Source organism: Podarcis tiliguerta (assembly GCF_965153285.1).
Source record: "Podarcis tiliguerta genome assembly, chromosome: 3".
NCBI lineage: Eukaryota > Metazoa > Chordata > Lepidosauria > Squamata > Lacertidae > Podarcis > Podarcis tiliguerta.
Window position 1 is genome coordinate 24,339,079 of NC_139536.1, and position 26,813 is coordinate 24,365,891.

At 43.5% G+C, this 26,813-nt stretch overlaps 1 protein-coding gene across 8 annotated transcripts in view; it reads left to right on the top strand.

Moving 5' to 3' along the window:
- HHAT (hedgehog acyltransferase) overlaps positions 1-26,813 on the top strand; it is a 168,593-nt gene that overhangs the window by 112,054 nt on the left and 29,726 nt on the right. For 5 of the 8 annotated variants that reach the window (XM_083433097.1, XM_083433096.1, XM_083433100.1 and 2 more), the window contains one exon: positions 12,717-12,861. The exons of 1 other annotated variant lie outside the window; for it this stretch is intronic. In XM_083433097.1, the coding sequence (XP_083289223.1) occupies positions 12,717-12,861 (145 nt within the window). Of the gene's footprint in view, positions 1-5,855; positions 7,455-12,716; positions 12,862-26,813 lie in introns of those variants that run through there. 2 more of the 8 variants (XM_083433101.1, XM_083433102.1) reach the window with 2 other exon arrangements.

Here is a 26,813-nt window from a genome sequence, read left to right on the forward strand (position 1 = left end):
AACACACAAGGATGGTTTGCATTTGTAAAAGTCACATTTGCATAACGAACGCTCTTCTCTTGGTGTGCACCTGGATTTTCTTCTGTAAATTGCATTCCCTTTTGAAAAGTTCATGTCCATTCAAGCAACGAAATGTGTGTCAACCAACTGCCAGCACAGCAGCTTCCTTTCTTGAGCACTTAGTCTGAATGCAGAAAGCACAGGCGCAAAATAGGTACACAAGTTCAAAGTGCTCCATTTAAATGATACGCAGGAAACCATTTGCAGAAGAATAAGAGAGCTTGCGTCAAAAACTCATTTGCATTATGAGTCAGATATTATTGAACGTTGATGTCATCACGGACCATTTTAGAGCCAACTTGAACACCTTTGAAAAATGGATGAAACAAATTCGTGAAATATAAGGTGGGGGTTGGAGGCTCTCTACTTCAGTGGTTTCAATCTCGGTAGTGGCACCCGCCCTGTGGAACGCCCTGCCACCAGATGTCAAAGAGAACAACAGCTACCAGACTTTTAGACGACATCTGAAGGCAGCCCTGTTTAGGGAAGCTTTTAATGTTTGAGGCATTACTGTATTTTAATATTGTGTTGGAAGCCGCCCAGAGTGGCTGGGGAAACCCAACCAGATGGGTGGGGTATAAATAAATTATTATTATTATTATTATTATTCCTACCTCCAGGACCTTTTCCAGCAAGTAGTGAAGGGGTCGGCAGCACTGTTCAGCACCATGGCAGTTGTCCTGTGGTGTCCAATATGGTTCCATCTTGTCCCTCATATTATTTGACATCTATATGACGTCTCTGGAATCTGTCATCAGAGGATTTGGAGCAAGGTGTTGTTAATATGCAGACAACACCCAGCTTTATTTCTCTGTTCCATCTGAATTGGGAGAGGCGGCTGAGGTGTTTTAAGGCAGCGATGGCTTGCATGTGGGCCAATAAATCAAAGCTCAATCCTGAAAATCCAGAGGTGTTACGTGTACCGAGTTCTCGAGTCTGGGAGGTAGAGAGACAGCCTGTCTTGGATGCGGTTGTACTCTGCTGGAAGGAGCAAGTCTATAGCTCGGGAGTGCTCCTGGATTTAACATTGTTACTGGAGTCTCAGGTGGCCTTGGTGGCCAAAACTGGTTTGTCAGCCCATTTGGGGCAGAAATGTTGATATTTCATGTTTGGTAACTTCCAGATTGGACTAGTGCAGTGCACCCTACATGGGGTTGCCCTTGAAAACGACTTAGAAACTTCAAATGATCAAGTGGTCTTTGCTTTGAGATATATTTTTAGGGCCCACTCTAGTTGTGCCTGTGATTTGTCTAATCGTGATATCTGTATATTATTACCTCCTGGATCAGAGAGAACATGCCAGTTCCTTACTGGGGATCATGAGTAGGGGAGAGCCATTTCAGTTATGTCCTGGTGGTGGGCTTCTCAAAGCTATCCGGTTGGCCATTGTGGAAATAGAATACTGGACTGGATGTGACTTTGGTGTAATCCAGTAGGCTTATCACTCAGAAAACATAATGGTGCATGCAGAGTGTGACTGGACAATGAAACAAATGGGCAGTCCCTGCTTACACAGGGGTACATTACCACATCAGCAGCCCTTGTGTGTACACTGCTGGTTAGAATACATATACTTTTTTTCTTCTGGGTAAGCCCATTTGGAGACTTCCATATACAGTGGTACCTCGGGTTAAGTACTTAATTCATTCCGGAGGTCTGTTCTTAACCTGAAACTGCTCTTAACCTGAAGCACCACTTTAGCTAATGGGGCCTCCTGCTGCTGCCGCGCCGCCGGAGCACAATTTCTGTTCTTATCCTGAAGCAAAGTTCTTAACCCGAGGTACTATTTCTGGGTGAGCGGAGTCTGTAACCTGAAGCATCTGTAACCTGAAGCGTATGTAACCTGAGGTACCACTGTACATTAGATTCTCCATGCAAGCATCTAGACCAGGGGTCAGCAAACTTTTCCAGCAGGGGGCCGGTCCACTGTCCCTCAGACCTTGTGGGGGGCTGGACTATATTTTGTTTGGGGGGGGGAACAAATTCCTATGCCCCACAAATAACCCAGAGATGCATTTTCAATAAAAGGACACATTCTACTCATGTAAAAACATGCTGATTCCCAGACCGTCCATGGGCCAGATTTAGAAGGCGATTGGGCCAGATCCGGCCCCCGGGCTTTAGTTTGCCTACCTGTGATCTAGACTTAAGCAGATACCCAGTGTAGGTACATTGCACATTCTCTTTCAGTCATGGGGACTGGAACTCAATTCTGTGTGAAGTTCAGCAGGCTCCACCCCTTGACAGCATTTAAACAGCTCTTAACAACCATAGTGGGACACAGGTGGCGCTGTGGGTTAAACCACAGAGCCTAGGACTAGCCAATCAGAAGGTTGCCGGTTCGAATCCCTGTGACAGGGTGAGCTCCCGTTGCTCGGTCCCTGCTCCTGCCAACCTAGCAGTTCGAAAGCACGTCAAAGTGCAAGTAGATAAACAGGTACCCCTCCGACGGGAACGTAAACGGTGTTTCCGTGCGCTGCTCTGGTTCGCCAGAAACGGCTTAGTCATGCTGGCCACATGACCCGGAAGCTGTACACCGGCTCCCTCAGCCAATAAAGCGAGATGAGCGCCGCAACCCCAGAGTCGGTCACGCCTGCTAGTAAAGGGTCCCTTTACTAACAACCATACTGCTGCTTTTCATAGCTAATCTGGTTGTGGCTGTGGGTTGTTGTTTTTTCCTAGGGGGGTTGTACTGGATGACCCTTGGTTCCCTTCCAACTCTTAAGATTCTATGATTTTATGATCATGTTCGTTCATGCTGGCTTTAGTTAACATTTTGCACTGATTTGAAATGTCTGCATTTAACTTTGTTTTAAAACTGCACTATGCTTTAGATGTTCGTGTGTGTGTGTGAGTGTGTGTGTGTGTGTGTGTGTGTGTGTTATTCTTTTTATAAAGCACTCTGGGTAGCACTGGGTTTGAAAATCAATCTGTAATTTATTTTAAATGAGTAAAAATATAATTAAATAAATCTTCGTGCCGGAAGAGCAATCCCCAACAGACCAGAAATAAAAAGAACCAGGACACATGCCACTTTTACAGCAGTAACATTCCTGCACTGAGTGATGCAAAAAGCAAGCATCAAATGAAACTACGTGCAGATGACTCATCTTAAGGGGTGACTGAAAAATCCATCTCAAGTTTTTTTAAAAAAACCACCACAACAACAACCAAAAAGCCAGCTTTATGATTTAGTCTTTGGAGAACAAGGTTAGTCATTCTCCTCTTAACTATTTAGCCCATTTCTGAATCAGTGAAAATAAGTTCTGGGGGGAAGCTACGGAAAGCTTACCTTGTAAACATACAAATAAGTCCAGGCTTTCTCTTTAGACAGGCATCCCCACCACCACCTCTTAGGCGCGATTGACTCACTCATGACCGTATATATGTGTGATGCCGGGAAAATAAATAAATAATCTTATTCTAACCTGAAATGGTGGGAGAGTGGTGGAAAGCCCTTGTCACTGAGTCAAAAGTCCAGGGGGGAAACAGATTCCAAGGGTTCCAAAATAGTCTGAGCAAGCTCAACAACTGTTGGGCGTGAAACTGTTTGCATTGCAATGGACTCCCCACTTAAGTGCATGTGTGTAGTGTGGGCACTGCTCATTTTGGTTCCACCCACCACTGGCATGGTTATAACCATAGTTTAGAGGTCTCGGGCCCTAAGGAAGTCAGACTATCCTCCACCAGGGCCAGGGCCTTTTCAGTGATGGCTCCGACCTGGTGGAATGCTCTGTCCCATGAGACTAGGGCCCTACAGGATTTAACCGCCTTCCGCCGGGCCTGTAAGACAGCTGTTCTGCCTGGAGTTTAATTTGAACTTAGCCTGATCTTTTATTTCCCTTCTCTTCCCCCCTCCCCCCTTTTATGAAGATTACCATCTCTGGGACCCCACAGCTAATTTTCCCCTGGCCTCCTCCCTGGCCCAAGTAGGACTAATTTAGCCAGCTACCCTGGTGACCATCTAATGTTTATTGGATGGATTTCCCCCAAATTGATTTTTGAACTTTGAATTTTATTGTTATTCATGCTTTTATACTGTATTCTATGCTGCTTTTATGTTGTATTAAGTGTTTTAAATTTGTTGTTAGCTGCCCTGAGCCCAGGTTTCTGAACCGGGAAGGGCAGGGTATAAATAACAATTTTTTATTATTGTTGTTAATTATTATTATTATTACCTGTGGGGCAGCACAGCCTCAGGCTAAAAAAAAAAAAATCACCTATCCCTGACCCTAAGGAATATATTAATTACTGTATCTGTTCGGTTAGTGATGTGATGGTTGAAAAGTAAAATTTGAGGCTGCCGCTATTGTTTAATGAATGCCTGAGACTGCAGTAGATTAGCACTCACACTTTTATCGTCTACAAGTGACTATACAACAGCCCTAACAAACACACAAATGCAGATCTTGCTTGTGTTTCAGTCCTAGGGCCACATTTCATCACAGCTTTCTCACCACAGGTTTGTTGATCAAAAATCATTGCCTGTAATTGCTGTGTCAGGCAGATGAGTCAAGCAGTGATAAGTCTATTTGGCACATTTGTTTATATTTATGGATGGACGTTGACCCTACACCTCACGCACCCACCCCCTCTCACAAATATTCATGCTTTCCAAAAGGGCAACTTTCACAGCAGCAACCAGAGCTCATGAAAATTCAAAGCAACACTCTTTAATAGTATTTATTAAGTGGTACTGGATTATCAAGATGCGACGCAGCTGTCTGTACTTTGTAGTGTACTTTCTGCATTAGGAAATATCATCCCTCAGACAAGAATGTGCAAGGATTTGAACTGTCTGTTCAAATGAACAGATTGATTTATAGGCACTTGAAGCACAAATAGTTTTGCTTTCTGTCTTGATTGTCCACCCTTCTCTTTTCGTCAGTAAATTACGGCTTCCTCTGTGCCAGCTACAGCAGAATAAATGCCCAGGCACTCCCATATTTTCTTTCTGTGCTTGACATGTGAAGGATATTTGAAAGTTAGGTCATGATAAGAAGCTAAAGATGTCAGCGGAAGTCATATGTGAACGTCCATAAAAATTTCCATCTGTTTCATTTGAAAGGTGTATTTAGATGACACAAGGCACAATAAAGATATTATTTCAATGGGGGGGGGTAACGTTTAAATGTTGGATACCCATTTTAAAAATTAGTCCTATTAAAGATGTTAAGATATTTACCATTTTTTTGATGGGGGGGGATCAACAGATGGTGCACTTTTTATGCAATTAAACTGTTTTTGACTAAAACATATGATTTAATACTTTTTAAATTTCTGCTTTTGATTTTTATGCCTTCAAATTCTGTCCCTCAATGGACACTCAGTGAACACAGGAAGCCTCACCTGATCTGGTCATGGAAAGGGTTAATGGATGGACAGCTTTTTCATGATTCCATAGGTGGAGCTGCACGCCTGTTCTTCATTGGTGGGATGATTTTGTATGGGTAATTCCACAGTCAGCTTTGGCTATGTGTTGCTGTCCTCTTCTAAGGAAACTGCTGCTAATGGCAAGTGGGGAGGGCACTGCCTGTGGGACTTCCTACAGCAGTGGTTCTCAACCTGTGGGTCCCCAGATGTTGTTGGACTACAACTCCCATCATCCCTGAGTTCTGGCCTTGCTAGATAGGGGTGATGGGAGTTGTTGTTCAACAACATCTGGGGACCCACAGGTTGAGAAAGGCTGTCCTATGGGCATCTGGTTGACCAATGCAAGTAGAAGGGGCTGGATTAGTTGGGCTTTTGACCCGATGCAACAGCCCTCTTCTTGTGTTCTTAGGCTCTTGTTGCAGTTGGTTGCCAAGAAGAAAATCTGGCAAGTGGTGACCAAGGTGCATATCATGCAATGCAGATACGGTCCTGTGCTGTACCTCCCACAGAAGTCCATAGTTTTGTGCCTTGTCATGAACTGAGGACATCACTCAATAAGTAGGTAATTGCAGCAGCATGGTGACACTGGCATCGCCTGAGCTGGTCTGTCTCCCCATTTCTGGTTAATAGCCAGCAGTAACCATGTAAATGAATGGGTCCATCCCTCTTGTACCTCCAACCAAAGACTGCTGCTGTGTGTCCTTGCATGAACTGATGGCATCACCTTCAGGAGGCCAGCATTGCAGTGTGATGAAAACATGCCCAGTTAGTTTTCAGTGACTACTTCTCAACAGTGGCAAAAGGCTTCATGTAGTCGCAGCTGGTGATTAGGACATTTGCAGATGAACCACTAGCAGACAATGATCATAATCCATACAGCCTTCAAGATTGGAGGACATTCCACTGGGTGATTTGTTTGCTGAATGAACAGATCACATTCACCCTCGGAATAATGCTGATTGCATTTTTATCAAGGCATGAAAATAACATGTACACACATTTACAACTTCTGCAGGAAGATATTTCTTCTGTGGCTTATATTGTCAAAGACATCTGCAAAATGAATTTGAATTCCTAGAGCACCTTCCAGGAAGGCTCCCTGATGCCCCTCTTGCAAGGGATAGGATTTTGGGCCCTGTGGGGAATTGCATGCAATATCTTTCTTCCACGTAGTCACAGCCACTGCTGAAATTATATGTTGCTTTCTGTTATTATCTTGTTTGTTTTTGTGATGTGAGTCTACTGCAAAATATTCACCAACACTTCTCGCCTGGACAGTGCTGACTCACACACTCTAGATTGAGTACCAGGAGTGGCAGACGATCAATTTACACCATATTTCAAGCACAGAAAAGCAAATTATAATGGTATTTTTATACCCATGCCTTCCATTCATATGGCAGCTTAACCCTTCTGTTTTCATCACGTTCCAGGCTGCCAAACTTTTATGCTTACATCGACTTGTGGCATTTTAAGTACTTTGGGCATATCCCAAAGCTAGCCGTGTCATATATGAATTAATGATACCCTGGAAAACCATTGAAGATAGGCCTAGATTGATGATCTTGGTTTATGTTTGAATATGGACAAATGATTTGTCTTTGCATACAGAACCACTGTTTGATTCTATCAGTATCTATACATCTGTCAGTAGAGTATTTTAATACCACATCTAACTTCTTTCCTATCGCATTTGGAATGTTTATGGATTGTTCATAGGTCGGGAGCTTTGGCAACTGTAAATATTAAGAAAATATGTTGAAAATGTTTTGGATTGGTGGAATAAATGTCTGTGTACAGATATCAGTCATTCCTGCCTTCAGTTTTGAAGCTGTATTTGACTGGTGATGTATAGATGTAGATATAGATATATATAGGTATAGATGAGCTAACAAGGGTAAGTCACTTTGTAAAAATATAATGCATATTTGTTATTAGTGCTGTTTCTTATACTCAGTCAGAAAATTGATACATAAGATGATAATGTCCATGAAATAATAAAAATGTGCTTTCCAAATCCATATTTAATAGTTACACACACACACACACACACACACACACACACACGATAGTTACCCTTCTGTGCTTGAAGTAAGTCCCTTGATATCCCAGTTACAGTGGTACCTCGGGTTACATTACCTAACGTAATTTCGAGTTATGAACGTGGCAAACCCAGAAGTTTATACTTCTGAGTTTCGCCGCGTGCACATGCGCAGTGCCTCTGGATACGGACTTTTTGTGGTAAGTACGGACCCCCGGGACGAATTAAGTTCGTATCTGGAGGGTCCACTGTATTTTTATGAACTTCCTATAACAACACATTAGGATTGGAGTGAATGTTGCCCCCCTGCTTGCCCCAAGACAAGTTTGGGGTCCTTCAGGCAAGGGAAGGTGGCTTGAGTAGAAACAAAGCCCTGATTCTGCTTGGCAAGATTTGAACTGATGTTTGGCTGAGCAGGATTTCTCACCTATTCAAGCACCCCTGTTTGAACTCTCATGACACCCCAAGGTGGGATATTACTAACAAATAATTCATGTAAATAGCACATGCTAGCCCCATCCTCCAGTGTTCCCAGCCTTGGTCACTCAGCCTTCAAACTTGATTGGAGAAGGTCTGAAGGTTGTTTTTTTTTACTGTGTTTGAGTGTAAGTAGGAACCACGGTACAATTCAGGATTCATGGTTATGACCATCCAGATGGTTCCACTTGTGTTCAGTGAAGTGCCAGTAAAAGCCAGTGCTGGGAATGAATTAATTCAGTTTAATGGAGTACACTGAACTAGTTCAAAAAATTATGAGCTATTTCTGAAGATAGATTCCATACTAGCCAGGTGAACTAAAGGTGAATTACATTCATTTTGGGGTAGAACTCTTAAGAATGTCTAGCTCGTCTTCATGTCCATACCCTTCAATATGGGGGCACTGCTATGGTGAAGGACACTTACTCACTTAAACACGATTGCTAAGCAATTAAAAGGAATGAATGTGAGGCATTTTCTGTATCTTTTTCTGCTGAAGAGATTTACTCTCTTCAAACAGGACCTGTTTTCAGTGAGGATAACAGGAACACTGCAAATGGTGCCTTGTGCCTTTTACAGCTGTGTGGCTGGAACAAAGTAAACAAGGGCAAACTTTTTCCTGTATAAAAATACAATTACAAGGAAAGCTTCAGACATCTTTTTACTTGTTTATGAACCCTGATTTGGTTTGGACTCTATACGTCAGCCCAGCAGCTTGCAACATACCAAAAGCTGAAAGAAAATGGCTGTGGGTGAACTTTTTATAAAGAAAAAGTTTATTTGGATGAACTTGAACTGAATTAGCTGGTTTTGTAAAAGGGTGGACTTAAACCTAGTGCTTTTTTCAGCCGGAACACACTGGCACTCCGTTCTAGCACCTCTCAGGTGGGTCCATTGCCATTCTAAGAGAACGAGGGAGGTGTTCATGGTGAGTTCTGGCACCTCTTTTTCTAGAAAAATAGCACTGCCTACACAAATATTATTTTCTGTCACAAAGTAACACTTGAGCACGGCTTCAGTTACCCATCACAACATTTTCCTCTGTGAATGTCGGCTTCTCTTACACAGACATCAACTTATGGATGGTGCAGCTGGGATCTGTGCAACTTTGGGGTCAGAGTCAGCCCCCCTTCCACACACAGAGAGCCCTTCATATGGATAACATGAGAAGAGGACTTAAAGCAGCAGTTAAACCAATCACATAATGGCATTTCTTATGGTTTTGAAACATGTAATTTAGCAGTAAACTATGGCTAGTTTAACCCAGTTCACTGCAAGGCTAGTTTAAAAATTTCAAATAAAAATACTGCAAGTGCAACAGAGGGCTAAATGTGTTTCCAGACTGTTCACTCTAATATTAATGTACTCTGTGGTTGGTGTCAACCTTGTAATAAGAAAGCTCTGAATGTTTTATACATGCATAACATTGAAAGCTTCACAAACATGGCCAAGGGTATGTAGAAAATGTAATAAATTATGGATTGCTATCTTTGAAACAAATAGAAGTAGGAATACTGTTGCTTGCACATATTAACTGGCTGCAAACCTATACTTGCTTACCTGAGAGTGAGTTCCCTTGAACATCTGAGCAGATGTGTCTAGTTCTCTGCTGTTAAGTTTAAACATACCGTATTTTTTGCACCATAACACTCACTTTTTTCCTCCTAAAAAGTAAGGGGAAATGTCTGTGCGTGTTATGGAGGGAATGCCTACGGGTGGCATGCCTACGCATTTTCCTCCTCTAAAAACTACGTGCGTGTTATGGTGGTAAAACCTCTGTGTCCAAAGTTATTTGATTTGATTTTTTGGAAAACAATCTGCTAACCCAGTGATATGAATTCTTAGCAGCTTTAATAGAGGAAGGTATATAGTAATATTAATTGGATCCTTCAATAAAAACAATTATGGTAGAAGAATAATCATAAAGCTAAATTATGGAGACAGGAGAGGTATTTATATTTTGAGTTAACTTCCCTGTGCTTAATTTGCTGTGTGAATTTAATTTTTCCTACTCACGTCTCTTAGCCTATAGTGACTTCTGTGTTGCTGTTTTTGAAATGCATATTGATTATTGTAGTATTGAACATTCAAGCTGTCAAGCACAATCCAGACTCCCTGCTCATGAAAAAAGCAAGAACATAAGAAGAGGCCTGCTAGATCAAGCCAAAGATCCATCTTGTCCAGGATTCTGGGCTCACAGTGGCCAACCAGATCATAGAATTGTAGAGTTGGAAGGGACCCAAGGTCCAACCCCCTGCGGTGCAGATGCCTGTCAAAAGCCTGCTAGCAGGACTTGAGTATTTCCCAGCAACTGTTATTCAGAGGCATATAGCCTTTGGCAGTGGTAAAAAGAATGTAGCCAGCATCGCTAGCAGCCATTGAAAGCTTTCAATATTTCAACATTCAGCTTCACTGGATGACCCCAAATTCTGCTATGATGAAAGAGAAACTTCTCCCTTTCCATTTTCTCTGCACCTTGTAACACTATCACCATGCATAATTATAATAGTTATGCACACACGTGCATTACTGTTACAATGGCGAAAGTTAACGCCATTGCAAGTTCCCCCGTTTTAAACAGTTCACAAGGAACTTGGATGAATTTGACTTATGCCACCCTTTTCATGAGCTATGTTCTGCTGGGTTGCACAGTTGCATGACTGAGCTGAGGGTGAGGTTGGAATACCATAGATTCTGGCGTAGTAGACGACTTTGGAACCCCGGATAATCTTCTCCAAAGTTGGGGGTCATCTTATACGCTGGCGCTGTGGGTAAAAGCCTCAGCGCCTAGGGCTTGCCGATCGAAAGGTCGGCGGTTCGAATCCCCGTGGCGGGGTGCGCTCCCGTCGTTCGGTCCCAGCGCCTGCCAACCTAGCAGTTCGAAAGCACTCCCGGGTGCAAGTAGATAAATAGGGACCGCTTACTAGCGGGAAGGTAAACAGCGTTTCCGTGTGCAGCTCTGGCTCGCCAGAGCAGCGATGTCACGCTGGCCACGTGACCCGGAAGTGTCTGCGGACAGCGCTGGCCCCCAGCCTCTTGAGTGAGATGAGCGCACAACCCTAGAGTCTGTCAAGAATGGCCCGTGCGGGCAGGGGTACCTTTACCTTTTTTATGGTTGTGGCAGGTGGTGGCGGTGGGCAGAAGGATGGTAAGAGCCGCCCCCCCTCCATCCCTGGCCGCCTCCTGAAGCAGCAGCAACCGTGGCAGCCTCCCCTTCCTGCGGCGAGGTGGTGCGCGCCTTCGGCCGGGGCTCGCTCGCCCTGCCACCATGGGGACCGCCAGATTCCCAGAGGGAGGGAGGGAGTTCTGCCCACCAAACGCCTCACCTCGTGCTGCTGCTGTGACGGCAGAGGCAGCGGAGGGGTGCGCGCCCTGCCCCTGGAGGCGCTTGGCGGGCAGCCAAACTCTATAATTTAACAGCAAAAGTTGGGGGGGGGGGAGTCGTCTTATATGCCCAGTCGCCTAATATGCCGGAATCTACGGTACATGTAAGTTCCGCTGCTGGAACAAGCCCTTTTGGGGACTAACTATGGTGTAAGTCAAGTTCTGCCAGCTGGGTTCCAGCTAAAGTGGGGTGAGTGACTTAGGCTGCCATAGCCCTGGCAGAGTACACATCTCAGTTGGGAAAGGCCAAGATCTGCTGAATCCAAACCCTCCTATCTCAGCAGATCTTGGGTTTGGAGTTCCCTGTTAATTGGTTCGCACAATAACCATACAGTTTGCAAAACCAGTGAGTTGTCTGGAAATACAGCTGCTTCTAATCGTATGTGCTCTGAAACTGTCTGTGTAGTACCCCTGGAAGACAACTATTGCCTCTGTTGGGGTGTGTGTTTTTTAAAACCTATATAAATCCCAGGACACTTCCTTTAAATGTGGCGCACTAAGCCAAGGTGCTTTCCAGCGTTACTTTCAATGCAGAGGATAATTCTTCCTAGAATGATGCCCTATTGCTGTAAACCAAGGACAGGGAACTTGCCACGCTCCAGACTTGTTGAACCCCCACTTCCACCACCCTCTGCCAACATGGCCAGGAGCAGGGTAATGGGATTTGTAGTCTAACAACAGCTAGAGAGTGGCAAGTTCCCCATCTCTTTTTAAAAAATATTAACATTTACAGGAGAGCAAGGGCTTCTCCCCACTCCCATGACTTCACTATACCTATAGCGGTCACCCTAACACCACCATGATTTATTTCTAACCTTCTAGTATTAAGATTTTATTGTTAGCTGCCTGTTTAAAATTTGCTTTTCAGAACCATTTTATTGATATTTTTATGGTTTGCAATAAACAAGAAGTTTACAACGCAGTAACAAAATCTCCACCTGAAAACTTAACAATAAACTGAAAACAACATAATGTCTACGTTATTATACTTGCTATTCCAATATAGCAAGAAAAATACCCATTTCTCCATGAATTTATTTGCTTGTATTCTCCGGTAGTAGGTTAGTTTGACCATTTTCACCATGGTCCAGATCTTTTCAATCTCTTTAAAAGTAGTGAGAGGAGCTAAAGTAATCAAATTGATTGCCATCTCTTGATCACTGTCTATGAAAACACCTTTTATGTATCCAAGCAGAAATGTCTTAGGTTCCATAGGGATTTGTGTTCCTAACGATTCTGATATTATTTCCAAGGAAAAACACACCCCTGTATTTGGGGACAGTTCCAGAAAATATGGCTGTAATCTGCTTTTACTCCTCCACATGCCCAGCAATTATCCCTTCCTAACTTGTATATTAAATGCAACTTACCTTCTTTTCAGAACCATTTTTTGTCCCCAAGAGGCTGTCGGCGACTCCATGCAGCTCTGGCATCTGTGTCTACCATGTGGTTGATTTTCTCCAACCTTATCTTTCTCGGAGGGAATCATGTTGGCAGAATCTACTGGAACAGGATCTTCATAGAAGGCAAGCTATAGCAATCTGATTTTTAAAAAATTATTATTATTATTATTATTATTATTATTATTATTATTATTATTATGACATGCCTTCCTGGCATTTGATTCAGCTTTGCAAAACACATGAGCAGCTTTCTCAGACACCATTCCCTGTGTCTTCCACTGTATGCTTTTGGTTCAGTTAGTCCTCCTTGTCCTTGACATCATCTCAGCAGTAGTCATTGTAGCATTTCCCCAGGGCTTTTTGGCTTTCAGCCTGAACCTTTGTTATTTATTTTTATTTCAGGCACTTTTTAGAAGCATTTCCAGCTGGTACTTGGAGTGTCCTTTAGCACAATGGACCAGTACAAAAAATAATAATATAAAATCCCTAAAAGCAGACAACAAGCATTAAAGCCAAAGTTGCATAAACTAAGCAGCAGCATTTAAAAAATATTGAGTTACATCCAACTATGTTCTACTCTGCATGCAGAAAGCCCTATGTTCAACCTGTGACATCTCCAGGTAGGGTTCGGAGCCACTGCCAGTCAATGTAGACAATACTGAATTAGATGGACCCAATGGTCTGACTCAGTATAAGGCAGCTTCCAGTGTTCCTATGTAAAAGCATATAGAGATGAAAGAGGAAGTGGGAGAGAGTGTCGCTCTTCCCACTTCCTCTTTCAGTTTGCTGTGTTTTTCAAGGGAGAAAAAGGTACCCAGCCTTGCTGCCTTGTAATGAAGGGAGCAATGAGTGTGTATGGGGAGGCTCAGAGATTCTGTGGGTGCCAGGAGTTCTCAAAGGTGCCGTTACACCAGTAGGCATCACAGTTGGACCAGCTCTCATATATTTTCATTTCACACAACATTTTGCACCTTTTTTGCACTTTTTTTGTAGCATGAACTTTCATAGGCAGGGGACTATGTCACCAGATGCAGAGAATGTCTAGGATGCCCGGAATGTTTCCTCTCCTCATCGAAAGCACTCGCTGCATCTGTATGCATCATACAGAGTTTTTAGGTGCCTCAGCAATAATTGTTTTTCTGTACCGCCCCCATTGTGCAGTAAATAGGATATGAAATATCACTTTTAAGCAATTTGCTGGTCAGACCCATAGTACTGAAAAGTGAAAAACTCAATTTCAAAACTGCTCAGGGCAATGGTACTACATCTTCCTTGTTGAGAAGTAAGAGACATTAAATTACAGAGTGTTAAAAATAATCTTTCTATGACTCTCTCTTTCCTCTGTTCCATTTATGTGAGAGGTAGTTACCTAGAAGAACTTTGCAAATAATAGTTTGTGAGATGGCAGTCTACCACCGACAATTCCTTATTGTGCGGTTCCTTCCCTCGTTCACAGCCACCTCATTACCCATTGCTTCAACTATCAAGGAATTACCACTAGCATCAGGAAAAGCTCTGCACTTACCCATCCCAGAAACACAGAGCAGCACCATAGAGCTGTGGACACTTTTCTTTGCTGTTTGTCTTGCACATTATATAGGGTTGCCATGAAAGGGCTTTCATACGTCCCAGACATTTAAGCGATTTCTGCCCGGACGCTGTTTACAAGGGCTGAATACCGTCCATGTCCAGGAAATTCCCAACGTGTGGCAACCCTAACATCAAAGGCCAAGCAGCTCTATAAATAGAGAGCAGGGAGTGCTGGGATCGCAGCACACTATGCTGTAATTCTGGGTTAAAAGGTGTGAGCAGCCATTTGCTACTCCTCAGCTGGCCTCTTATAGTGCAGGTCCAGATCTGAACTTTTTACAGTTATCCCATTTGTGCATTTGCACGTGTATGTTATATAAAACATGTTAAACAATACAGTTGCGTGATTGAACACACTAGGATAACTTTGGGACCAGATCATGTTTTTGGAGGGATACCAAACTTTGTGTTACACCATGCTCAAGTAGAAACATTATTGCAAGTAGAAACCACGTGCCTCAATATCTGAAAATTGTCATTGTGTTTTAGTCCACAAATGATGTGAATTTGGTGTTTTTGTGAAAAGTGTAAGATCCTTCCTGATTGTGGTTGAAATATGTAAAATTGCATCTTTGAACCCGGCAGAAGAAAGGTGACTTTTCTCATGGATGGGAACTTCTTTATTTTGTCTTCAAATGATCTACCTTGCCATTTGCAACAGTAGCTTAAATTTGAAGTACAGCAGAACGGACATTTTATGTTTCGTTTTCTACGTAATCAGGCCCATCTTTATGAATTAGGTGCTGGCTGCATCGTTACAGATTATGTACAAAGCAGATCAAACACGAACCAACACCGTATCAATAGCAGTCTTCACCCGGACATCCAATGTCATTGGGAGGCAAATGACATAGATAGCTTGAGCAGGGTGGTACAGGCAGGGCGGCACTGTTCATACAGCATGTTGAGCTCCCTATCCTTTGTCCTCCCCCTCTCAGTGACCAGCAGCGATTCATGGCATTGGGAAGCCAAGAGGGCAACACCACTCTCTCTGCGCCAACCTCTGCTAGGTACAAAGCCCAGTTGAAAGAATCAATGTTACTTGGACATCCCAGATGAGGGTTTATGGAACCATCACCATCACTCTCCTTGAGAAATGTTTCAGCTACATCAAAACTTTCTTGAGTCCCCTCCAATGTCTTCTGATGTGTGCCAACCACAACCCTCTCGGCTCAGAAATTTCACTGTGAGCAAAATGCAAGGCAAATGTAGCTTGTAAACTGGGCAATTGTGATAAAGTCAGTAATAATTCTCATTATAGCAAAAGCTGGCTTGGTCACAGGAATGGTTGGATCCTATATCCAGAATCGCTGAGTTCACACATCATAGTAGTCTGAAAGGGTCTTGTCCTTCAGCTGTCAGGATCCTTTGCATGTGCGAATGAAGAACTGGGTGAACAGGCTCATAGTACGAAGCTCTGTTCTTGTTTCAGCCACCTGGCACGTAGCCAAATATAACCTGGTATTTGTTCTGTCTGTTTGCATAGAGCTGAAAAACCAGTCATTGTCATAGGGAAGGTAAAACAGCATTTAAAAAAGAAGAAGATGTACACACTATTTTTAGAGGCAAGAGACGAAAGCATGATTTTCTCCCAGATTACCCGATTGTCTTGACTGCTCAGGGTTCTGTCGAATCAAATGACTTTGGGCAGGCATTGTATTTAATAATGAACTGGAACATTGCAATTTTAAACCAAAGAAAGCTACTTGGACTTGTAAGTGTACAACTTAATCTACGCTCACAGGCCCTGGTCCTGCGATCAGATTAGGGTGGCCCTGTTCTCTTCGTTGTAGAGGACTGTCCTCTGTTTGAAGGGCTGTCAGATGATCCTCCTCTGTTAGGAGGGTCCAAGAACAGTTTAAAGATAAAAGAGCCATCCAATGGGAAAACAAGGTCCTTGAAGTTGCCCATCAGTAGCGGCACCTGGGTAGCAGGCGGAGCAGACCCACAAGCCACCTTGTCCCAGTTGTCCCCTTGTGGGGAGACAACTGCATTTCTAATAATTGCAGTAATTATTTCTGAACTTGCATCTGTACATGTAGGATTGTATTCAGGTTCTATGCAACTGGGTGTCTGCTTGTGAAACAGGGCCCCTCTTTCCTCTCTTCCCCCATGGGCCCCCCAAATTTGCTCCAGAGAGTCTTCCAGACCTGTGGGGAAGTTCAGTTGTAGAAGCAGACGTCCCCTACGGGAGCAGGACAGCAGTGCTGGATACCAACACATAAAATGGTATACGCAACTGCTATGCAAATCTGTGCCCTCTTTGGTCCACATTTTTGGTAATGTGCATAGGCTGCCACCTTAGGTCAGAGTGATTGCGAATGCCTGTAGTTTCTGGGTACCCCAAAACTACCATATGATCTCTAAATTTCCTTTGTTCTTTATTTTACGTGATCTCATAGTGTTCAGTGTGCCTCTTTACTTTTCGTAGAGGACTTTGGCATCCTGGCCTGCAGCATTCTGCTTGATATTGCAAGGTGAAACATAACATAAGAGAGAAGCATGGTTGTTGAGAAGTAACTGTATATAAAATATTAAGTATGGACTCAAGAAACATTAAATGAGCAATAGCTTGGGGTAGTGAGCTGACGTGCCTCAGGAAATTTAATAATTGAGATGCCAGGCCTGTTGCTCTGTTCTGCTGAGATATTAATGTTCTTTTCCTGTTTTGTTATATGGGCTGTTTTGGTTTGTTTTCTGATAAATGATTGTCAGCTGCCTTAAGGACCTGCTTGAGCCAAAAGACAAATTACGGATTGAAAAAGTAAATAACGGCGCAAGGCAATAAATACTTCTTTCCCTGCACACACATGTTACTTAGCTCCCTACTTCCAATAATTTATTGGTTGGTGTTTTTATTTTACACAAATTAAAAACAGAGTGCTGATCCAAAAGAGTTCACCATTGGGATTGTGCTTTGGGTGTTGTCCTTTTTTACACAGCTGGCTTTTCACTAATCAGCTCTTTGGTGTAGTGGTTAAGAGCGGTGGACTCGTAATCTGGTGAACTGGGTTCGCGTCTCCGCTCCTCCACATGCAGCTGCTGGGTGACCTTGGGCTAGTCACACTTCTTTGAAGTCTCTCAGCCCCACTCACCTCACAGAGTGTTTGTTGTGGGGGAGGAAGGGAAAGGAGATTGTGAGCTGCTTTGAGACTTCTTCGGGTAGTGATAAAGCGGGATATCAAATCCAAACTCCTCCTCCTCCTCCTCCTCTTCTTCTTCTTTGGGTGGTCTAGTACAGGCTCCAGACTGTGATGTTCCTCAGGTGCTAAGTGGAACGATTTCAGCCTTTTTGTATGCAAGACCCCACACAAATATATGTGGAGAAACTCACACCCAAATCTGCTGGTGAATTTTCATGAGGACTTCTTAAAATCATCCCCAACATCATCACCGTTGCAAACTGATGTGGAAATGTGGGAGACTGCATTTAACTGAGAGAAACCAACATTGAGAGATTTCTCCATCGATGCCTTAAAGTTATGAGATTTCCCCATCCATACATGCAACCCAGCTATTGGGTTGGACTGGAGAAAAAATATGTGTGGCAAGGCCTCCACTCCATTCACCAGCTCTCCTGAACTACAAAAAGTGTTGAAAGGTTAATCTTCCACCTGGAGGGGGGCAATTTCTAGCTACCCCAGTCACCACCAAGCAAGCTATATTTATTTAAAATATTTTTATGCTGTGGCCATCCACACTGTCTTACTGTCAAACACAGACACTTGGGATAAGGCGTATCCAGCATGCAGGGCATTTTATTCTCTTCCCATTCATCTCTGTGTGCAATTCCCCCATGCAGTTGGGATCCAGACATGGTAGCCTCTTGCCATGGGCTTTGATTCCTGGATGAGTAGGTGCGATGATGCTCGGGCAAAGAGAAGCAATACTATGTGCAGCCCAATTATGCTTGTACTGTTTAAAAGGATGCTCTTGATATCTGTATTGCCACATATTCTGGACGTGCATGTGAACAACAGTTATATTTTATTATATTTTATATGAGTTATATTATATTATATTTTATATGAGTCGCTCCTGCTAGAATTTGGATTTTTGAGCAGGTGCCCTGGGCTCCAACCCTTTGCTCACCTCTCTTCCCCTGATCACTTCCCCCAAGAGACAGAAGGAAAGCACATGTGCACACAATCCCTTTTCCCAATGTATCTGGTTAAAAGTTGGATCCAGCAGAATTAGGGCTTGTCTACACTTCCACTTGTCCCATGTCTAGAAAGCGCAGGTCTGAGCGGTTTTCTGTTTGTCCCATGGCTTTCCCTGGGAAAACTCACTCTTTGGCACTGAATCAGAACAAACATCAATCCGTGGAAAATCCAACAGACTTTTGCTGTGGTTCAGCGGCAAAGGTCGGGTTTCCCCAGGGGCGGGGAGTAGTGGGACAAGTGGAGGCCTGGAAAAGCCCTTAATCTGAACCTTGGAAAGCACCATAGAGCTGAAAGATAAAGCAGGAAAGAATGTCACTCTTCTGTCTTCCTCCTTCTGCTCCATGGGGGTGAGGAATGGGGTTACTGGTTTGTTCTTGTTTCTGCTATGTATTTTGTGATTTTATCTTGTATTTTTATGCTGCGAACTGCCCTGAGATCTACGGATGAAGGGTAGTATACACACAATGTGCTTTTAAGTGGAGAGAAAGATAATTGCTCTTCCCACCTCATGACCAAGGGAGCACAGAGGCTTTGCGGGCACCAGGGAAAGACCTCAAGGGCACCATTGTGCTGACCAATACAGCAGAATAATATTAAACTGACTCCTGATGTCTTCCCCTACACTCCAACCTAATCCCCATCGCCTTAAATATTTTATTAGACTAAGGCTGAAACTTGTTTAAAATGTAGCAATTTCTTTGCAAAGTCTGCCTTCCACATATTTGCACACAAAAATCATTTGGAAAAAGTGTTTTTGTCTTATTGTAAATTACATCTCTTTGGTGTTTTTTTTAAAAAAAGAAAAATACACATCCCTTAACTGTAAGCATCATTATTCTTGAAGCTAGACTTTGACGGAAATTCTACATATATTTACTTTTGTTACTTATCGCCCTTTCCCAGCTGCAGTAAATAACAGTGATTATCCTTCCGGTAGGAAACTGTGCTCTCGTGGGGAGCAGATGAATGTGGGTATGTTAACCCACTGGGGGTGCAGAAATCAAGCATTTTTTAAAAAAAAACATTTTGAAAGACAATTCTAAATGTTAAAAATGGCTCCTCCCCCCCCCCCCAAAATTATTGGTTTCTGTTTGTTCTGAAGAGGAAAATGGCTCCCATTCTAGTATTTATACGGAAAGCATTATTATTGTGGAGAATAAGGTTGATGAAGGGACATAGTGCAGAGCGCAACTCTGTGGTTCTTTCCAGACGTAAAAGTTTCACTACTAATCTTAATGCTACACTTTTTGGGGAGTAGCAGTCTTTAGTCATTCCCTTCTCCCAGTACCTGCAGTGTGGGGCAGTGGCCAACTGGAGAGTAAGAGTGACACTTCAACTGGAAATGGAGTTTAAAGTGGCCATGACCTTTATTAGTTACAACAGAGACACAGGCTTTCAAAATTTCACTAATGTCTATAAGACCTAGTCTGCAGTGTCTGCCCCAGCAATAGAACTGGTTTGTCCAGCCTCCATGTCCCCCCCCCTGCCCCCACTGGTACCTATTTTTTAAAAAGCCCAGGCTAATTCAGTTCCAACTCTCAATCAGCCATGAAGATTGAGTAGATCACTCTAAGGCTTGTCACAGTGAAAGTGACTCTGTCTTGGGTTGGCCCTGCCGTTAGGCAGAATGTGGCAAGCTGCCTCAGGGGACAGATAAAGCGGAAACGATTTGTCTGTTATTAAAGTTATGGTTTTCTTTTCTTTTCTTTTAAAAAGAAGACTGCTTGAGGGCACCATTTGGCTTTGGCTTTTGAAAATTACCAGGATGCAACTGCTCAAAGAACGCTCCTCGTTTTGGGAGGGGCAGGGGGAATCTAAGCAGGAATCGCTTGAAATATGAATGCAAGCTACTGTGTTCAGGCCTAGCTGTCAGCAGCCAGAAAAACAGGGTCCCGGGTTGTTCATGGCAGCTGCCCCCTCACGTGAGGATTAATGTCCAGCCACTTTTGATTGATGGGGTCTGTGTGGAGAGGGTAACAACGTTCAGATTTTTGGGCATTGAGTTACAAGAGGATCTGTCCTGGAGTGTCAACACAAGGGGGCTTGTGAAGAAGGCGCAGCAGAGACTGTATTTTTTGAGAATACTAAGGAAAAAACCATCTTGCGCAGAAACTGCTGCTTGCCTTCTATCACTGTGCCATTGAGAGCGTGCTTACTTATGGCTTATGTGTGTGGTACGGAAGCTGTACTACCCAGGACAGGATGGGGTTGCGCAGGGTTGTGAAGGCAGCAGAGAGCATTGTTGGCTGCCCACTCTCCACCTTAGAGCAGATTTATGCCACAAGGTGCCATAGGAAGGCACTGGACATAGTAAAAGATCCATCGCATCCTGGTCACTGTCTCTTCGAGCTCTTGCCGTCGGGATGGAGATACAGGGCGATGAAGACAAGAACGAGCCGTCTTAAGAACAGCTTCTTCTCCAGAGCGATCTCGGCCCTGAATGGGAAGCCCGGACTTTGAAAGTCATCAAATCTCCTTTGCTGTATTTTACTATATTTTTTAATTAGTGTTTTTATGGAGCAGCCAAGTAATTTCGTTGTCCCCGAAGGGGGCAATGACAATAAAGATATTATTATTATTATTATTATTATTATTATTATTATTATTATTAATTGCCTCTGGAAGCGAATCTATTCCCTTTTAAGTTCCTTAATTTGAAAGAGTAATTCTCTCTGCAATGGCAGAGGGAAACTCAGCTGGGATGCCATGAAGAGCGCAAAGTTCAAAACAGATCTGATTGCACACAGTGTGCTGAGCTAAAATAAATACCCCTCACCTGCACGAAGCAAGAATTAAAATGGTGGAGTGGGGGAAAGGAATTTATAAATCAGACCGTACAAATTAAAGTCTCCTGGGAAGCAGCAGGCAAGCTACATGGCTGGCTGAGATAGCCAGCGCAAGCAAACTGACCTTGGGTAGCATTACCAAGCTAATCCACACAAGGGGATGAATGATTTCCAAACAATGTCTCTAGTGAGAGAGATTATTCACAAATAGGATTTTCCTTAACACTACGAGAGAGGTTTCTTCAAATCACGCAAGAATAAAGCAAGTGTAATTTGAGGCACGATCAATGGGACAGATTCTTAAGCGGTGTTATGGCAGCTCAATCTGCTTGTTTATGTAGGCTTTTAATCCAAGACATCCTTAAAGGTTAAAAGTGAGGTGACTGCATTGTTTAAAACAATTTTGTAAAATGTTAACCATCTCGGAAATGAACTTACCCAAGAAAATACAGCACTGGTCTCCTTTAACAAGAAAAGAAGTTTGCGTCACTTCTGGAGGGTAGTAAAGGCAGTTTTATACATTGTGTTCAGCCTGTAACTTCATCAATACATCCATCTGCAGGTGGCAGTCTTCCTTTTGAAATAGTCCTCTGTGTGATCAGCTGTTTAAACCACTTCCAGCTGAAGGATAAAGAACCAGGGTGCTAGAAACCGCCCATCCATTGGAACAGCCACGGGTCACAGTTTTCCCTACTATATTGAGTACATTTCTGTCTAAACTATCTTAAGTATTTCTCTCTCTGTGTGTGCATGTAAACTAGCATATACAAATTTTATGCAAATATATGTCCTTTTTTTGGGCTGATGCATTTTCTCTTTGCAATGCATTATATAGCAGCCGTGTTTTGCAGTCAGCCTCTGCTGACTTCAATCACGTTGGTCTGGCTGAAATCAACACAGATTGGCTTTCCTCACCCAATTACCAAAAAAAAGGAAAAAAGGTCAAGCCATTTCCATTGTCTCCCGAGACAGACAGATGCCAGCCAAAAGCACAAATTGTCATTGGGTTGTGGGATAGCTCCCAATAACAGAACTAGGCTGACAAAATCTACAACTTTAGCCCAATCTCACTTTTATCAGCCAAAAAGCTTGTTGAGGCATGTGTATGGTAAACTAAATCACAAAGGCTTGTTTTTCAAATACGCCTTAGTGATATGCAAACACGTTATCTTCCTCTATACAGTGGTACCTCAGGTTACATACGCTTCAGGTTACAGACTCCGCTAACCCAGAAATAGTGCTTCAGGTTAAGAACTTTGCTTCAGGATGAGAAAGAAATCGTGCTCTGGCGGCATGTCAGCAGCAGGAGGCCCCATTATCTAAAGTGGTGCTTCAGGTTAAGAACAGTTTCAGGTTAAGAACAGACCTCCAGAACGAATTAAGTACTTAACCCGAGGTACCACTGTACTTAATACTAAGATAGCAAAGCTGGAGAAAGTATGTAAGTGGCTGTCCTTGGATCTGTGAGCTTAGTAAATGAGAACAAATGAGAGAAGGGGGAGGGAGGGAGGGGGAGCCTTCAAACATCACAGAGAAGACAACCGCTTGACTCCACTGTAGTGGCAGCTGCCCCCTGCAGCACCAGAGACCACTTGGGAGACAACAGGTCTGAACATCCTGGCGTGTCTCGCCTGACATGCATTGTAATATGGCATATCAGAGACTGGAAACTAATTGTACCGGAGAGGGAAATGTGGAAAGAGGTTTGCTTCTTTAATGTCATGAAATGAATGCGCAATTCATATGAGCTCTGTCTTGTTCGTGTTGGGCAAGGTTTGGGATTTTTCAGGTGGAAAACTCCATAGCTGCATAAACCGTGTTGAGGTTGCTTTTGCTATTAGTGCGCTGCCTTTTTTTTTTTTTTTTTTTACTGGTTCCCCAACACTTTCAAAATTCAAAATATGCCCACTGATGATCCCTGTTTAAACCAACTTCTGTGGTGCGGAAAGGAAACACAAGACCAGAAAACACAGTGGATTTAAGTAGCTACAGTTTGGGTTTAATTCCAGGCCAATGTGATGGGCAATGTTTTATCGCAGCCGACAGGTATCTCCTATGCAAAACATAGTTAGCACCCCATGTTCAAAGAAGAGGAGTGATTAGGCATGTGCCATTTTTATTTGCTTCTAAAAGCACTGTATTCAGAAACGCGCATTATCTTCTCAACATTGCGTCGTTCTTGATGATTGCTATACTGAGTGTCAAAAAAATGAAGGGATTCAGAAGCAATCAACAAAGATAATGAATGTTTAGAAAAGAAATAGCATATGAGGAACGCTCAGCGGTAGCCTGCCCAAATCTTGCGCTGCGATAACAAAAGGGAAATGTCAGGGGTAGCCTAAGACATATTCTGTGTGGGGCAAAGGGCCAGATGGTGAGGAGGAACATAATGATGAATTACTGGATTGTTATCCCACCCTTGCTTCCGAAGGAGACCAGGGCAGCAAACAACAAGACAATAATAACAATATTGAAGTAGCTCCTTGAGGGGAATGGGGGTCTCCTAATGTCAGCACCCTTAAATAACAGTTCTCAGGATTCTTTGAAGGAAGCTGTGACTGTTTAATGTGGAATGATACTGCTTTAACTGTAGACTACAGATGGGAACTTACTGCGGGGGGGGGGGGGAGAATGTGTGCATTGTAAAGGACCCCTGACAGTTAAGTCCAGTCGCGTATGACTCTGGGGTTGCGGCGCTCATCTCGTTTTACTGGCCGAGGGAGCCGGCGTTTGTCTGCAGACAGTTTTTCCAGGTCATGTCGCCAGCATGACTAAGCCACTTCTGGCGAAACCAGAGCAGTGCATGGAAACGCCGTTTACCTTCCCGCCGGAGCGGTACCTATTTATCTACTTGGGCTTTGACATGCTTTCATACTGCTAGGTTGGCAGGAGCTGGGACAGAGCAACGGGAGCTCACCCCGTCGCGAGGATTCGAACCACCGACCTTCCGATAGGCTCAGTGGTTTAGACCACAGTGCCAGAAGAATGTGTGCAGTAGCATACAGTTATTCCTGAGTGGTCTTTCCTCTTCCAGGAGATGTATTTTGTTGCGCCAAAATAGCTCCTTAACTACAAACCACTGTTTCCTTGACTTTCTGTTTCATTCAGAAAAGAATAGAAATCACACGGGCACTCAATAATTATTGCTTTATTCTCACAAGACAATAATGCATTCAAATGAAGCCTGGAGTTTATTTAGATGCAGGAAGAGTAAGGGGCAATTTCTGGCATAGTTGAGAAAATATATTTACTGAGGAGGTGGGCTTCCGGTAGATTAAGATGTGATCATGCCATTCCCTACCTCAGCTCAGGCCTTGCATCCTGCCTTAGCAAGAAAAAAACCACACACTTTAGGATGAAGTTTTATTGCTTTGGACATAACATCTCTGCTTCTCTAAATTTCCATAAAAATGAAGCTGTAGAGTCGCGTCTGTTGACTCTGTCGGAAAGGTTTTTAATTCTCATCCTTCTTTTCCTTGCTGATAGGCTAAATGAAAATACAGGGTCTTCAGCTTTATCATCAAGTTTGTTGTCTGAATGATAAGGCAAAGCTAAAGGAATAAGAAATGGAAATACACAGGCGTTGGTGCGGTCAGGATTCTGGGAAGAGATATGGGAAATAGTTTTGACTAATGCATGTGTAGTCAATGAATGCTTTACATTCACCTCCACTTCGTGAAGGTTGGCTCTTGAACAAGTTTGATGCATATTGTCAGGGGTTCAGGAGCAGAGGCACAGGAAATGGAGAGCGAGGGGGAGGAGTCCGAAGGAAATGTCAGCGATGACAGCGGTCCGAGGTCTCTGAGTCTTTCCAGCGAATCGGAAGATTCACAGAAAGAGGCTCCCAGGGTCAGGGCAAGGGGGGTGCCTAGGGGGACACCCCAGGAAGAAGGGGCCAGAGGGGACTCAGAGAGCAGCAGCTGGAAATCAGGACCAGCGTCCACACCAGAGTGCAGTAGGGGGGAGGAGTCCCAGGCATCAGGATCAGGCGGCGCGCTGCCAGCAGAAGGACAGGAGGCAGGACTGGCCACGCCTACATCGGGGAGCGAGGAAACGGTCGAGAGGAAGGTTGAAGGCTGGGCGCGCGCGCCAAGTTCAAATATAGAGGAGGGCGGCGCAGTTGGCAGCCCAGATAGGGAGCCAGGTCCCAAAGCCCGCCGAAGAGAGAGGGAGGAGTCAGGGGGGTCAACGTCTGCGTCGGAAGAATCCAGGAAGGAAGGGACCCCGGGGGGTAGCAGGACCCAGAGGAGAAAGGAGAGACGGAAGAGGTGGAGTAAGGCTAGAATCTTAAACTGGTGTACAGGGGGCGGAGATTCAGATGGAGCTTCGCCGGTCTAAACCCTAGACGTAGAGCTGGGGCGCTCCGGTTTGAGAATGGAAACTTTACTTCAATAAAGACTTTTATACATTACTACCGGCTAGCGTTGGTCCTCTGTGAGCTGGGACCTGGAGCCAGCTCTGACACATATGTTTTGGGTTTGGGTTAATTTTACAAGCCTGTTTCAAGGTTGACCTGTTCCAGCCTTTCCACATATTTGTTTAAAAATCAAATCTACAGCATGTACTACTATAATTGTCCTATTCTGTTAGTCTGAGCAGGTATTGTGAATGTTCCTGTTCAGGGAATCTAGACAGCCATGCCTACAGGATACTCCATTCCACCCCACCTCATTTTCTATCCCTCACTCCCCTCCAACAAATATTGAAGTTCCACCAAGCATACTGATACACTCTCCTTGTGAGAGGATGTTGTCATTTTGGTTTCATAAGCGTCCACACGGTGAATGAATTCACTATTAGTACTTTAAAAGGTAAAGGGACCCCTGACAGGATGGTAACAAAAGTTATCTGTTAGTCTTTCTTCTGATAGAATCAGTTTGGGCCATCTGAGTGACCAGCTCTAGGGGGAAATAGATATTGGTCTTATGTGCATGGGGAAATGTGCATTCACGCAAGGGCATTTTAGGTATTTAGGTACACCCGAGTTTAAAAAGCCACATGAGATACACTTAAGAAAGTTGTTTGGGCAATGCTTGTTTAAGTGTCTCTTTCTAATTTGAGAATAGAGGTGCCTGATAGGAAACTATTTGTAGAAATAATAATAATAATAATAATAATGATGATGATGATGATGATGATTCTTCATACTTATTAGCTGCTTCTGTACAAAAAATGAAACTCGAAGCAACTTACAAAAAATTAACGTTGAAAGCAAGTATAAAAAACATCCTAAAATACACAAATGAGAGAGAGAAGGAGGGACCCAACTCTACCCTACTCTGCTAAAATTAAGATCTAAAGGCCTGGGTAAAAAATAATGTTTTTGCCTGGTGCCTAAAAACAGCTTGTACTGGGGACAGCATTCCATAAACATGGGGCCACCACTGAAAAAGGCCTGTTTCATGTCACTACAGGAGAAGTTATTTACATGAAAACAATTTCCATAATCAACCTTTACAAAGCATCGGATTCTAAAATAACTTGACATAATCAGAACTATGAACAGGGAGCTTGGTTTTAATATAGGCTTTCATTA